The sequence below is a fragment of the Diabrotica virgifera genome, chromosome 2 (genome assembly GCF_917563875.1).
Source record: "Diabrotica virgifera virgifera chromosome 2, PGI_DIABVI_V3a".
NCBI classification, from domain to species: domain Eukaryota; kingdom Metazoa; phylum Arthropoda; class Insecta; order Coleoptera; family Chrysomelidae; genus Diabrotica; species Diabrotica virgifera.
The window spans coordinates 9,971,629-9,987,622 of NC_065444.1; the positions used below are offsets into that span (position 1 = coordinate 9,971,629).

A 15,994-nucleotide genomic window follows, 5' to 3' on the forward strand; every position below is an offset into this window, starting at 1 on the left:
GTTATCTCAAAAACGTCAATTTTGGAGTTATCAAGTTATAGTACTAAGGCGACGATAATAGACCTGGATCCCGCGTAAGAAAAAAAAGTTGATTAATAGCCAGCTGAAAATTTGTTAATAGCTTAACGGTGTCTAGTCGGACAAACATTGATGCACGGGAACACTGAAACAGGGGAAGTTTTAACGGTGGAGCATGATAAACGTGTCGTCCTGACAAGTTTATGATGGTGAAAAATAGCAAGTTGTTTTTAAGTTTATTCAATAGCCAACGTTATATAATATATGAAAAAATGTTTGTCTGACAAAAATGTTGGGCATATTAACGAGTCCGACACGTAGAACATGTCACATCACAGGAACTATGTTGGTGATGAATAGCAGTCTGATTTTTGCATGAGAGTTTAATGAAAGGTTAAAAAAGCAATTGGAAGTTCTGTCGGACAAAATGAATGGGAAATTTTCCTAGTCGGACATTCTAAACATGTAAGATATAGACAAAAATGTTGGTGATAAATAGCAAGCTAATTTTGATTTGTTTATGTACAAATTATATTTTGTAACGCAAAAAGTTATATGTCGGACAAAAAGTTTGGGCAAATCGAAGGAAATAAATAAAAAACATTTTTTCAGAATGACTTAGTCACATATTGATAAAGCTATTTTAGTTGTATATTATTATTTATATTCACATATTTGCGTGTGCATATATATACATGCACACTCCAAAAACAGTGAGGTAAGTATCAATGCATGTATATATTGCAAAACAATTATTTTTTTGGGTGGAGTTTGTTCTAGATATTCTCAAAATGACAATAAAAAATGTCAAAGAACATGTGAAAGCAATCTCTTAGGGTTTTCTAATTAAACGCATCAGAAAGTACGGAAAATTTCCTACAAAAAACGTTGTATACATTTTTTTCCATACTCAAATCTTAACCCTGTAAACGACATTGAAAAATGTGAAGAGTCTAAAACTTCGGTGCTTATAAGAATAGACGTAAATATGACACATTATGCTTAGAAGTATGTATTAGAAGGCTGCATTTATCAGTGTGACACTTTGTGCTATACAAAGTAGTATTTGAAAGTACATGGTCTCTGAGTTTCTGTTTGCCATGTGTGTTGGAAATTAAAATTTATATTAACTATGGAGTGTTTTTGTGTCTATTTTTGAGTGTCAACAGTTTAAATTTTAAGTCGCCAAATCAAAAGTGAAACCATTCAACGGAACATTTTTGAGTAATTTTCGAACATTTTACAAAGTTAGTAAAATACTTGGTCATCAATTCAATGAGGTTCAGTTGCCAGATAATTGTGAAAGTTCTATTTGAAAAAGGGTACCTAAATAAATTATTACTAAAATTGTATAACGTAATTTTTCTCAACTTTCTACAAATGAAATAATAATGTAATTAATATGTCACATGGCAAGAAATAATTTGCTGCCAAAATAAATCGATTAGTTTAAATTTGAAGTTACGATTGCAATTTATTATGATTATTGTCAAAAGTGACAGTTTTTCTTAAATGGAAATGTATTCATAGACATAAGGGTAGACAGGGAATACAGTGCAAAAAGCTGATAGGTGGTCTATCTCTTTTAACCAAGCGATCCCGCGCATGTAGCAGACAAAGATAGCTAGACCACTCAATCCATAATATAATTTGCCTGATTTACTATAAATGTATTACAGTGAGGTATCTAAATGATGTTGACATAAATCGAAAGATATCGATTGTAATTGATTGCAGGTACTTTTGACATAGAATAATCACCTCTTATTGAAATTTCAAAAATTATTTTTTTAAATTGTCCGACTACAAAATCTACCCCTTATTTTTTTCCGACAACAGTCATTCTTGGTAAGGAATAATTTACTTAATTAAATTTCGTCTTTGTCGGAAAGCTATTTATCACCAGAATTTTTGTCTATATCTTACCTGTTTAGAATGTCTGACTACGAAAACTTCCCATTAATTTTGTCGGACAGAACTTCCAATTGCTTTTTTAACCTTTCATTAAACTCTCATGCAAAAATCAGACTGCTATTCATCACCAACATAATTCCTGTGATGTGACATGTTCTACGTGTCGGACTCGTTAAAATGCCCAACATTTTTGTCGGACAAACATTTTCGCATATATTACATAACGTTGGCTATCGAATAAACTTAAAAACAACTTGCTATTTTTCACAATCATAAACTTGTCAGGATGACACGTTTATCATGCTCCACAGTTAAAACTTCCCCTGTTCCAGTGTTCCCGTGCATCAAAGTTTGTCCGACTAGACACTGTTAAGCTATTAACAAATTTTCAGCTTGCTATTAATTAACTTTTCTTTCTTACGCGGGATCCAGGTCTATAATGTATTAATAATTATTATTACATGTACTTGCCCTGGCCAATTTTTTTTGTGACAGGGTGACAGGAAAATACGGCGTGTTTTATATGTTCGTTCATGGGTATTCTTTCATTTTTTCTACTATACATACAGTGTAGAACATCAAAAATTAAGATAAAAAATGTAAATGTTTTAATTTTTTTTATAAAAAAGAAACGGCCATTTTGGAATGTAGGAACAATATTTTTCTTGCATCAAAGTAGGTAAGTAGAGTAGCTTAATTTATTAAGTGCTTTGCATTGCACATGAAATATTTACATTGAAATACATTTTTAGCGTTATTTTTTATAAAGCCGGGTAAAGACCATCCTCGCCGCATGAAAGCGAAATATTTACACCTAGCCAAAAGTAAATAATCACCCTTATCCTGTTTGATAAATTTTAGCTTTTATTTATTGAATCTACTACATTTTAATCAAAATTACCTTGTTCTAATAACCTAACGGCATTAGGTAGCTTATGTTGATCAATCGATAGCTTTTCCGCTAACAATTCTTTGACATATTCGCTTGCTCTTTGGCTTGATGTGTTTTCTTCGTTGTCGCCAGCAGCCTCAGAATCTCTTTTAATCGACTCTTCTCCACCTTTTCTTTTGTCGCCATAATAGTCCTCGCCGTTTGAATTATATTTGTCCGTCATTTTTAACTACTTTTAATAATAACAACACCAAATGATGGATAATACAATCTGTAAAACGAAACGAAACACCGACACCGATAAACGAAACTTGCCGAGCCGAATTGTGATTACCGACTTTCTGAAACTCCCGCAACTTCCGTTACCGGCGTAACGAGCAATGTCCGGGTCATTGTACCTGTTAAGTCCATGGAACACTAATTGTTAAATTAGTTTTTAATGCTTAATTATTGGGATTAATTAAATATTATGTTCTCTACTGTTTAAATTAACTTCTAAAAGCAGCTTTACATCAAGGCTATGCAAGTCTCATGCTATGCAAGTCCGTCTTGCAAGGCATATCTCTTGCCTAGCTTGACCTTTTTACATCAGAGCTATTTCTGTGCAATTTTGGATACCACTTTCATTGTTGCCAATAGAAGAAATATATCAAAATATTAACTTTAGATATTTCACTTGGAAATTTCAGTACATAATTAAATATATTCAAATATAAATCACAAATTACTACATCCAGTAAATACCATTTAAACTTACACAATAAGGTTAAGTTTTTTTCTAAACTATAAATTTTGTCATATTGGCAACATGAATTTTGACAGGACTTGCATCAAAATAGCATGAAAAATAGAACATGTTTTAATTTTTCGTCTAGCACAGGAATTGCATGGAAATAGCGCGTGGGCATGCGCAGTAGCGTGATTTGTCTTGCATGGCTCTTGCCTAGCATGAAAATAGCATAATGTAAAACTGTCTTAACAGACATATTTAAAGTATTTTCCTTCTGTTGACAATCGAATAAACTGTTTGTCTTCAAAAGTAAGTTGCAACTTTCGTGTTCTGTGCTCTCAACTACATTTTTCCTCAACGTCATCAACCATAGTTTTGTTTTATTAAAAAAAAAACTTCTTTAGTAGCTACTATTTTCTGTAAAACTTCTTCCGTCTTGTAGGAAAGTATTTACCTCGTACGATATTAAATTAATCGAGTTTTGTTTTGATTTCAAGGAACACTGTGAATGATAAAACCAGGAACATTGTAAAGTCCAGAACATTGATATTTGGCAACACTGAAGTTGTTACATATATAGGCCCTCTATTTGACAGCTCAAAAGTGTTGCCATGTATTTGAAAAATAATCAGATTACAAGATTTTGATTTTGACACTGACAGTTGTAGAGGAAAATATTTTTGAGATTGTATAAAATATTTTTATTTTCTTTCAACAATAAAAAATTAAAATGGACAATGAAAATTCTGTTATTTATGGTTTAGAATTCCAGGTAATTTTTGTATATGTGTAGCAAAATTATTTTATAACATAAAATTACTTTTAGGCCAGAGCCTTAACACCTCAAGCAGAAACTGAAAAAATAAGGTTTATAATCGGAACCCAATTTCTAAAACAGACTAATAATCAAATCCATTTGATAGAGTTTAATGAAGAAATATCCACAATAAAAACTTCAGTGAGTTTCATTTATTCTTTCATTCATTAACAGGTTCGGTGCCCATCTTAAACAAGGGTCACTTGGCTGGTATAGTCGGTTCGCTATACTCAGACACAATTGGCTAGTGATTTTAGTAAGTTATTATGCCAATTTAGTAAAATTGCAAAAAAAAAATAATTAGTAAATAGTTAATAAATTACTAAATAGTTAGTAATTTTGGCAAAATTGGCAAAAAACAAAAAAATTACTGACTAAAATCACTAGCCAGTTGTGTCCGAGTTTAGCGAACCGACTATACCACGTACTTAAATCGTTCATTTCATAACACTGACGATACTTATGCGTCATTGGTACCTTTGATGAAACCTTAGTGACTCTACTCATGTGCAATGGGCATCGAACATGTTAAGCCTTACAATCCCTAGGGATTGCTAGGTTACTTTCCCAAAAATTATTCTATTACAATTTTTGTTTTAATTTTTAAAAATTACTTAGGTATTCCATCATTCAGCGGGAGAAATATGGAAATTAACGTCTAGCCCAACTGATGCCTCCAAGATCTCGACTTGCTACAACTCTCTAGTAGGAGAAAACAGCTGCACCATGAAAAGTGCAATTTTAAAATTACCTGAAAACGAAAATCATGATACCATAGAAAATCTAGAAATCGTGACAAAACTGGATACCTCTTCTTTTGGCAATGATATTAAAACTACGGAATTCCATCCCACTGACGCAAATACAGCAGTTACATTGACGGACAGCCATGTTGTTCTTTGGGATATTTCTGAGACTGAAGGTAGAGCTGTTAGTAACATAGCCTTAGAAGGAAAGAATAATCCCAAGTTTACAAATGGAAAATGGAATCCACATCAAAATTGTAATCAGGTATTATAACAATTACAGTATTACCCCGCTAATCCGAACATTCGGCAAATTTGAACCAACGGAAAGTGAAAAAAATTCAAGACAAAAACTTAAAAACATGTTTATTATACAGAGTAAAACCAGAAAATTGAACAATGTAGGATTAATAGGACTTTGACATTTAAAATTTCTTAAAAATAAATACGTACTTTAATATGTAGTGCTTATACAGGTTAAACATAAACTTACTTTGGTTCTCTTGTAGTCAACTTGAGTCCAAAATTATTGTCCACACTCTTGCGAGAACGTTTTGCGACTCAAAATCAACGACAATGAAAGCTTCGAATTACTAGTTAGGCTAACTTTCGGATAATCCGAACTTTTCGGAATCAGAACAGGCTGTCCCCCCAATTAGTTCGGATTTTTGGGGTTCCACTGTATTTCAATTTTTGTTGCAAGTTATTTTTCATATTTCAAAGATCTCTCATTCTTGTATAGTTTGAGACATTAGTTCAAAAGGGTATTGATGATTTGCTACAATGCTTTCAATATATGTGCAGAACTAGTTTATATCCAGAGCTTTTTAAAACGCAATACAAAGTTTGTAAAAATTAAACATAATATTGTCATTGAAATAGTTCAAGTGATATATTATTCAATGCACCTTAGCATTACGAAAACAAATATATCGTCAGTATACTACGAAAACCAGGTAAATGCTGAAATAGTGAAACCGAGAAAAAACGTTTTTAAAGTTTAGTGTTTTATTTTGAATTAAGAGGACAACTTGTGTTTGATATTCGGTATTCTAATGAAAGATGCATATATCAGAAATGATATTCTATCATTAGTTTGAAAAAGTTAAGACACCTAGCTGATTAAACCTAAATTTAAGATGGTTATGCGGTCACTGGTTTTACCTATAAATCTAAATTAATCAGTTACCCTTAAAATAACACATTTATAACAAATATAATAAACCAAATATAATATTTTGTAGTTTTGTGATCGGAATATGAAGCTTTAACTAGTTAATAGCAATGTTTTTAAGGCATTAGTCGATATAATTATTACATTTAACTGGTTTTCCCTGAACATTTTATTCAGAACTGTTTGTAGTTATATGGATATTATTTACATAAATGATAGGCAGTTTTATAGAAAAAACAAATTTATTTTGAATGTGTTATAGCTACAAGAAAATAATATTACTATGCGTATTACTCGTCAGATCTGAAAGCAGGATCTGACAAGATGCCATTGGCATCATAAAATACGATACTACCTGTTATATTCCTCCGGTATCACTCCCTTATCAAATAGCTGTAACAAATCTCTGTTTTTTGCTATGCTAGTTGGCGAAGTTCTATCATAAATATTCATATTCATATATTCATTGGCGAAGTCATGATTGAAATCAATTCTGTTTGTCTCTTCTTTCACGAATCTCATCTTTTTATCTTTAACCGCATTCTTTTTTCGCCGTTTTGGTCTTTTGTTTGGTTTTTAATTAGAGTGTGTGACAATTTTCTTAAATCATAAAAGTCGTAGTACCTATTTAAAATCTTTACACTTGTATGGTTCTATATTCCTGTTCTCTTGATAATTTTCAGTGCGTCATTAATTATGACGTCATATACTGTATTGGGTGTGTCGAGACTTATTTCATGTAATTATTGAGGAATCTGACAGATGCTAGAATCGTACTTAGCCATAGGTGAAAAGCTGGTGGAATTAAACTAATTAGTAATTTAGTATATTTGATTTTTACACAATATGTTAACATGTAGGTATTTTTTATAAAGGGGAATAAAATTAGAAAGTAAACAATATTGTTAATTAAATTTATAAATATGGAAACATTAAAAAATGACACAAAACTATCCATTAATTGTGTTTTTATCTCCTTCTCTAGGTGCTGTCTCCGCTTCAAAAGTTGGCAGTCATCAGAGCGATCTTTATTTCTGAAACCGCGGCTCTAAATAATTCATTGTTATTACATCCAAACCAGTTCCTAAGGTTCTTCAGCCATGAGTTACGTCTCCTTACTATAGATCTTTTTCTTGCATAATGACCTGGAGTATTAGATATACATCTCTCATCACATGTCCGATATATCTCAGTTTTCTTCTTATTTGTTAGTTCTTCTCGTTCCTTATGCGTAAGTCTCATTACCTCCACGTTGGCTATTCTATCTACTCATGAGATATTTAGCACTCTTCGGTACATCTCAAATGTCTCTAGTCTCCTCACGCCAATGACTAACTTTTAACGAACTAAATTCTAAACCAAAACACAAAAAAATGCACAAAGACGTTGTGAAACACAAGGGAAGTCGAATTCGAAATTTCAAAATGACAGGTACACAAAATACTGACCTGAATAATAACCGTCACTTGACTCTTTGACACTTCTAAAAAATGGCCAAAATGAACGAAGTTTTCGTCAAATGTTCGTAATACGTGTATTTGATTGGCTAGAAAAAACGCGCATTCTAAATATCAACGAATCAAACGTAGGTTAGGAATAGACTAGACATCTTATGTATATAACCATTGTAATGCTGCATTATTTTTGTGTTTAATCACGGAGCTACCGCTTTTTCCGTCTCATCTAACTTAATGCATTAGAGAGAAATCGAAAAACTGTGACGCACTGAAAAATGATCATGAGAACAAGAATACATACTTTTTTATCACTGACCTTGACATTTTTAGTTTCCCTGGCATTTTGAAAAAACAGACAAGTAATCTGGCATACCATAGAGAGACCTGATTTCTAGCTGTTTAGATGCTGCTATGTATAGAGTCAACTTGATATTGTATAATTTTTTTTAATTTTATTCTGGTCTTGGTTCATAATATTATATAATATTGTATAATTGATCTCGTTGGTTATTAAAATCTTTACTATATTAGTACTATTTACTATTTTAGTTCAGTACAGCAACTGAGACACATATAAAGACTTACGATATTAGATCTGGAGAATTAGCATGGAGTATCGATCAAGCACATTGTCAATTTATACGTGATATGGATTATAATATGAACAAACTATACCATCTAGCTACATGTGGAGACGATGGGTTTTTGAAGATTTGGGATTTCAGGCAAACCAGTGCTCCAGTATTTTCAAGAAGTGATCATTCCCATTGGTAATTATATATTATCAATTATAAATCTACAACTTTTAACTTTTACTTAAAAAATTAATAGTCTTATCTGAAATAAGTGTGAGAATTTATTATACAGAGTGGGCCAAAGAAAAGAGTCCACCTCGATATTTGGCAGTATTTATTAGATTTTAAGGAAATTAAGAAACGGGTCGATTTTTGATCTAAGGGGGACACATTTTTACGGTACATACATCTGTCATTTGTCAACCCCTCCCTTCCACTTCCCCCACCCCTTATTTTTAAATAGGGAATAGGGGTTGTGTGCAAGCTCATTTGAAAGGTTATTCAATTCTCTACTCAGTAATATAAACATTAACATAATTATTTATACAGGGTGACCAAGAAAAAAAATTTAAATTAAATTAATTACTGTCACATTCTACTGCTGTCACAAAACAGAAAAAAATGTTTTTTTGATAAATAAGCATTGCTTTTTGCTTAATTTCAATGTTCAAGCTGCCACCCATCTGCCTCTTGGTAGATTAAATATTGAATTTAAGCAACAATGTTTATTTATCAAATAAACATTTTTTTCTGTTTTCTGTCAGCAGTAAAATGTATTTTGAGTTAATAAATAAATTACATACATTTTTCTTTTTGTGTCAATTAATTTAATTCAAAATAATTTTTCTTGGACACCCTGCATAAATAACTATGCCAATGTTAATATTACTGAATAGAGAATTGAATAACCCTTCAAATGAGCTAGCACACGACCCATGCCCTATTCCCTATTTTAAAATAGGAGGTGGGGGATGTGGAAGGGAGGGGGTTGACAAATGACAGATGTATGTACTGTAAAAATGTGTCCCCCTGAGATCAAAAATCGACCTGTTTCGTCATTTCCTTAAAATCTAATAAATACTGCCAAATCTCAAGGTGGACTCTTTTCTTTGGCCCACTCTGTATATACAAGAACATAAATAAAACAAAAATTACTTTGCCACACGGCTTGCATGATTTTTATAGGTTTTAGTGAGTAAGGGTTGTGTGATGCGGACGATATTCAGCCCTATTCTGTAACTTTTAACAAATCGAATAGAAATGACCAAGTCGAATCGTAATTACCCAAAATCGGAATGTTTGATATCTATCGCGTCATTTTTGTGTTTGGATCGGTATTCTGTAACTCATATCGTAATCGGAATCTCTGACTTCTATTTCACGCGGTTCTGAGGAGGTGGCAGCCGCGCAGTAACCAGCGAAATTGTGTTCTGTGACCTATTTTGTTACTTGAGATATGACACCGTTGCCATTTCCTCAATGTTTTCATACTTTCTTCATACTATCCTCAAAGTTTTGAGAAGTAAATAAAATATTCGTGTAAATACTGGATGCAAAAAGCTTAAAAGAGGATAAATGGTTTTAAATTAAAGTTAATTAAAATTGATATAAAAAAGAAGATAAACTGATAAATAAAAAAGATAAGTGAAGATAAGAAGTATAAATGCTTTTAAATCAAAGATATTTAAATTGATGTTATTAATTCATTATTATTAATAAATTATTTAAAATTGATATTACTAATAATATGCAATCTTTAAGATTCTTTTTCAGTTGAAATAACTGCTAAACAACTTTTCCCAAAAATGGCATCTTTTCTATAATTTGTTCAGGCTATGAGCGTTGACTGATAAATATACAAGTATACTGGTATAATATTTATTTATCAAGCTATTCTTGTGCATTATACCATTGATTGCAATTGTACAAGAAATATACGAACAAAATATGGCAACAATGTGAATGGGAAACATTCAGACGCCAAGTAGCAAATAAATAAGGTTAGGTCCAATTATTCATACTCGTACAACATGTCTAAATGAAATATATATAGTTCTCTAAACAAATAACACCACAGACTAAAAATTAAGCAGCTAAAAAAAGGTACAAATACTATAAATAATTATAAATAAGTAGTATGTAATTAATTATTTTTATATATAAAATATAAACGTCAAAACAAAACAAAATGCGCTTGCGTCAACCACAATTCCGATAATCGGAATCTCATCTCGACAGGGTAAATGCTGTCGAAGTGATTTCTATTCACATTACGATTGTAGAGATTCCGAAGTAGTTATGGAATACGGATTTGGACTATTTCTATTCGACTTGGTCACTTCTATTCGATTTTACTGACTTCTATCATCGAAATGAGTTACAGAATAGGTATGATTATGGTCGTATTTACATTGTTGTCAGATCTTCCGTTTTTCTGAAAATTTAATGAACTTTCTTATTTCAAATGAATCACCCTGTATATTTTTTGCGTTTGAACTCCTTAAGAAATACTGACTATTTTTCAAATAATGTTCCTATACCTAAATGCCACAATTTTGGAATTATTGCTACATTTGTTTAAACAATTTTTATTAAACAAAGTTTTTTGAATCATTCGGAACAAAAATGATCTCTTATAATTTTTCTCTAAAATTGATCGTTTTCAAGTTATAAACAAGTTAAAACTGAAAAAAATGAAGTGCCTAAATTCAAGGTCAAATCTTCTTCTATCAGCTCCTAATAAGAATTTTTGTCATGTTTATTCTAAAGCAATAATTGTTTTAATTGTTAATGAAGCACTTATGAGAGGACTGGCGATCGGACTACATTAACAACTAAAAACAATGTTTTAAAATGAAATAAGCCCAAAATACTTATCAGAAACTGATAAAATAAGGTTTGAACTTGAATTTAGGTACTTCGTAATTTCCAAATAAAATTGTTTACTTGTGTTTTTGAGCCTTGAAAATCACAATTTTTCAGTTTCAATTTATTTATAACTCCAAAACGATCCATGGTAAAGAAAAATTACAAGAGCCCTTTTTTATTCCGAATGATCCAAAAAAAACCTAAAATATATCTACACGGACCAAAAAAATTTATTTTTATAATTTGTTTAAATAATTCGAGCAATAACTCTGAAAATAATCAGTATTTCTTAAGGAGTTCAAAACTCAAAAAATATACAGAGTGATCCATTTGAAATAAGAAAATTTATTAAATTTGCAGAAAAACGGAAGATTTGACAACAATGTAAATACCACCATGATATCGTCCCCATCACAAGACCCTTTCTCATTAAAACCTATTGTTTTTTCAGCTGTTGATTAATTTTGTTTATGTTAATACATCATATATATTTCAAGTAATATTTTAGGATTTGGTGTGTGAGATTTAATCCATTCCATGACCAGTTGATGTTAACAGCTAGTTCAGATGCACGAGTATTATTATCAAGTGCTGCAAGTGTCAGTTCAGAAAATCTCAGTGAGACACTTATTACTGACGATAAGGAAGGCCTAGACACAAAACAAAAGTAAGTACAGTAGACTCCATCTATAACGAGAACTGAAATGGCAGACTAATTACCTCGTTATAAGCTGATCTCATTATATCAGACAACAATAATATTGTGCTTACATACACATGAATATGTAGTTTTCTAAAACACTATCTTCATATAATAGACAATGCGAAACCGGCGGGTTCTTGGAAAAAATATTCCCATGAGATTTTTTTGCATAATCACATTCGTGAGACACCCCAGAATAAGGTTCAAGAAGTCGCACACGTGAAAAGTGATCCAAATTTTTTTTTTCAATTTTTTTTAATCAAATTGCAAAAATCAATATTTTCTGCCCGGACACATTTTTTTTTAGGTTTTTTGGACCATTCTGGACAAAAAAGGTCTCTTATAATTTTTCTCTAAATATACCGGGAGATATTAACAGAACTTCAACCACGATTTTCTAAGTCCTGCCCTTTGCAATACTGGAAGGTTAGAAAAGGTACTTGCAATTTATGGAAAAATCCACGGGTTTCCTGTGACATTTTCCTGTGAAAATTAGATTTTCCATGAGGAAAAAAATGGGGATGAATTTCTGAGTCCTGCCATATCCATAGAATGACAGGATACTATCAATTTTATGAAAAAAATTTTTTGGGCAGGAGAGTTGCAAAAGGACTAAGGGAGTATATAGATATACAAATATGTAATGAAAATAATGAAATTTTCATAATTTTCTGAGTCCTGCCAACTTAATAAATTAAACATAATTAGTTGAAAATTATCGAAAAAAATGTTGGCATGACGTCTCCTAATGTTTAACTGCACTTGTCTCGTGGAAAATTCTGTGTAAAATTTTCACCCTGGTTCCGTGATTTTCTGAGTCATAAAATAAATTTTATTATAACATAAATAATTTAAGTAGACATTATTTAAAATGGCAGGATGTTTAGTTACACCTTTTTTACTATACATAGTTAAAAAATGTGTAAGAAAATTCATGGAAAGTTACACGATTTTCTGAGTCATGCCATTTTGCACATATCTCAAGAATGTTAATATTAAGCTACTTACAAAGAGGCAGGATGGTTGTGTAGTTATTTCGTATATAAAAATAAAATTTTAAGTCTGTAAAATTATTACAGGGTTTTTTACAGACATATTCATATCACCACAATTGTCTTAGTCATGCCATGTCGAGTATGCTTAAAAACACTAATCTAAAACCGTTTACAACGTGGCAGGATAACCGCAAAGATATTTAATACATAAAAATTAATTTTTATATCGTTAAAACAATCGGTTTATAACGTACGGTATTAAATATTATTTTCTTGAGGAATGTGTCGGATTTTTACACATCTTTCAAATCTAATACCAAACTGTAACATCTTTATTTTAAGCGATTAGATCATATTTGTATCTAAGTAAACGTAATAAAAGTAATAGGAAGAAAGTCAATAATTTTACAATTAATATAATTGGTTATAGTAGGGATTGTACCTATTATACAGGGTGTCCAGAAACTCTTCTAGCAAACGAAGCCCCGAGATTCCTCAGATAATTTTAAGAAAATTTAACTCAATTCACCTAGTCCGAAAATTCTAAGGAAGCTAGAGCTCTTTAAAGATGGCGTATTGTAATTAGTTTTTTGAAAATAGCTCCAGAACACTTCTATTTAGAAAAATGAAAACTGGTACACCTGTTTATCTTCCAGAGATAAATCGATTCCATCAAATGTCAATTTTTAGTACCGGTCATAGGCGTCCGTTTAGGGTAAGGACACGGATATTTTATCGCATAACTTTTCTGTGTCAACGGTCACTTTCTGAATTTCATAATAATAATTTTTAACCGAGTTATTAAGCCTTAAAAATAGCCATTTTTCGTTTTTTTTTTAATTTTAAATTGCTTATAACTCGAAAACGAGCAACTGTAGAGAAAAATTATAAGAGACCTGTTTTGTCCAGAATAGCCCAAAAAAACCTAAAAAAATGTGTCCGGGCCGAAAATATTGATTTTTGCAATTTGATTAAAAATAAATTGAAAAAAAAAATTTGGACCACTTTTCACGTGGGCGACTTCTTGAACCTTATTCTGGGATGTCTCATGAATATGATTATGCAAAAAAACCTCATGGGAACATTTTTTCCAACGAACCCGCCGTTTTCGCCTTGTCTATAAGCCATTCTGAGCAATATAAGACGCTAAATATTGTTTGAGTGGCGCTTTTGAAAAAGAGTCAGTGGATACACAGGAAGAAGTTGATAAGCAGTAGAGTTTATGACATTATTGGCCTCGATAAACACACAGATTTTAGGCATTTCTGTATACAGGCAGTTGGGGTATTCACTTATAGCCATCACTGCGCCAAAAACAGGTAAAGAAACATGTTTTTCGATGTAAGAAATATGACTCGTTAGAGATATGCCTAGAGAGATTAATGGAATTTCATGGGACACCTACTCGTTATAAGTGAAACCTCGTTATACCTGTCTTCGTTATAGAGAGAGTATTCTGTAATTAGATATTTTTATTACATTAGGTCTATATTTCTAATGCTAACTCTTTCTTTTTATTAGATTAAAAGATGGTCCACTTCAATGGTGTGAGCATGAGGACAGTGTGTACTGTGTAGAATGGTCACCTGCGGAACCATGGGTATTCGCTTCATTGAGTTATGATGGCCGGCTACTGATATCTCATGTAAAAAAATCGCTTAAGTTACAAATTTTATTGTAAGATTACACATTTTTCAGCCGTTATATTTATATCTTATTTTATATTTATTAAATGTTGATTTTAAACTTCATGTGTGTTTATTTAGCTGATGCTATAAAATTTATCATAAGGATGGCTTAGTATAAAAACATGTCATTTTACAGGAGAGATAAAAAAGAATGTGTGTGTACTTTGTACGCACGTAAGAAGTTATACTTATCTATTATTATGATTTCAACGAAATTAATATACTTAACAGGTTATTTGTATTTTATTTAAATATTAAACTACTTTCTTTACCTACCACTTTTAAAACATTTTTATTAAAACGATACCAAAAATATAAAATAACTTCAAAAAAAAGAATATGAATCGTCCGGGATTTGAACCCGGGACCTCTTGATCTCCGGTCACACGCTCTACCACTGAGCTATATCCCTTTTGCTTTAACAGGTTACAAGATTTCTCATACATACTGACAAATTTAATAGACCAAGTGAATATACAAAAATACTTTAAATATACTTACTATTATTATAAAATATCTTATTCCCGAGGAAGACAAATCCAAAGACACAAAAATTATAATAAATAATACATTTACTAAGAACACTAATATATCCTTTTATATGATATAGTATGACTTATTTGCGCTGACAGCGCTGATACATACATATCTTGAAAGATTAGTAACGAAATATAGACTGTCTGTGTGCGCGTGCGCCCGGCATTATAAAATTTCACTCTCGATCGTAAAGAAGTATAACTTCAAAACTATCTGTAGGTATTTTTGATTCTGAGCACATTTAGGTCCTTACACATAATGTTTTCACATATATTTTAAGATAGAGTAGGTATGTAGAAATTCAGTTTTTTGTCTCTCCTGTAAACATGTCTGTAAAATGGCATACAAGGTTTTCATACTAAACCATCGATAAGTGAAATTGAATTCTTAACACTGTTAGTATTATCACATCAATAACTATTAAAAATGCTAATAAAAACCCTTGAATGAGAAAAGTGTGACTCTTGTCCTTATCCCAAAATGTTTATTATTTATTTATTTATGGGCGAACACATTTTACAAAATAAGTACAATTTTAAAACAAGTACGATAATTTAAAAAAATACAATTAGCATGTTAAAGGTTTAAAACAAAATAAAACATTTATAAGCTAAAAATTATAAGACAATTAAACATGAAGATACACAGACAAATAATATAAATAATAAACATAAAAATTTTGAAAATGTCATGTTGGCCCGTGCTTAAAAGTATTTAATGAATAGAAAAAGACTGTTTGACTTGTACACACTTCTATATAAATCTAAACGGGAACTGGTGTATGTTTTCAAAAGACTGATAGTGTGTAAATAAATTTATTAAATCAGCTAAGTACTTTCAGCATATTATGCCATCATCAGAGCTATCCTATAAAAAGACT

General features: G+C 31.2%; 2 protein-coding genes across 3 annotated transcripts in view; one reads left to right on the forward strand and one right to left on the reverse strand.

The window, feature by feature from the left end:
* Positions 1–3,154, reverse strand: part of LOC114324653 (KH domain-containing, RNA-binding, signal transduction-associated protein 2) — a 53,513-nt gene extending 50,359 nt beyond the window's left edge. For both annotated transcript variants that reach the window (XM_028272520.2, XM_028272519.2), the window contains exon 1: positions 2,834–3,154. In XM_028272520.2, the coding sequence (XP_028128321.1) occupies positions 2,834–3,047 (214 nt within the window). In that variant the 5' untranslated portion in view covers positions 3,048–3,154. The remainder of the gene's footprint in view (positions 1–2,833) is intronic.
* A 1,002-nt stretch (positions 3,155–4,156) lies between these two features.
* Positions 4,157–14,638, forward strand: LOC114324654 (EARP-interacting protein homolog). The gene is made up of 6 exons (XM_028272521.2): positions 4,157–4,326; positions 4,381–4,512; positions 4,990–5,382; positions 8,298–8,518; positions 11,700–11,858; positions 14,411–14,638. Exons 1-6 carry the CDS (start codon positions 4,285–4,287, stop codon positions 14,568–14,570), a joined length of 1,107 nt encoding a protein of 368 aa, XP_028128322.2. The 5' UTR covers positions 4,157–4,284; the 3' UTR covers positions 14,571–14,638.
* Positions 14,639–15,994: the final 1,356 nt, after the last annotated feature.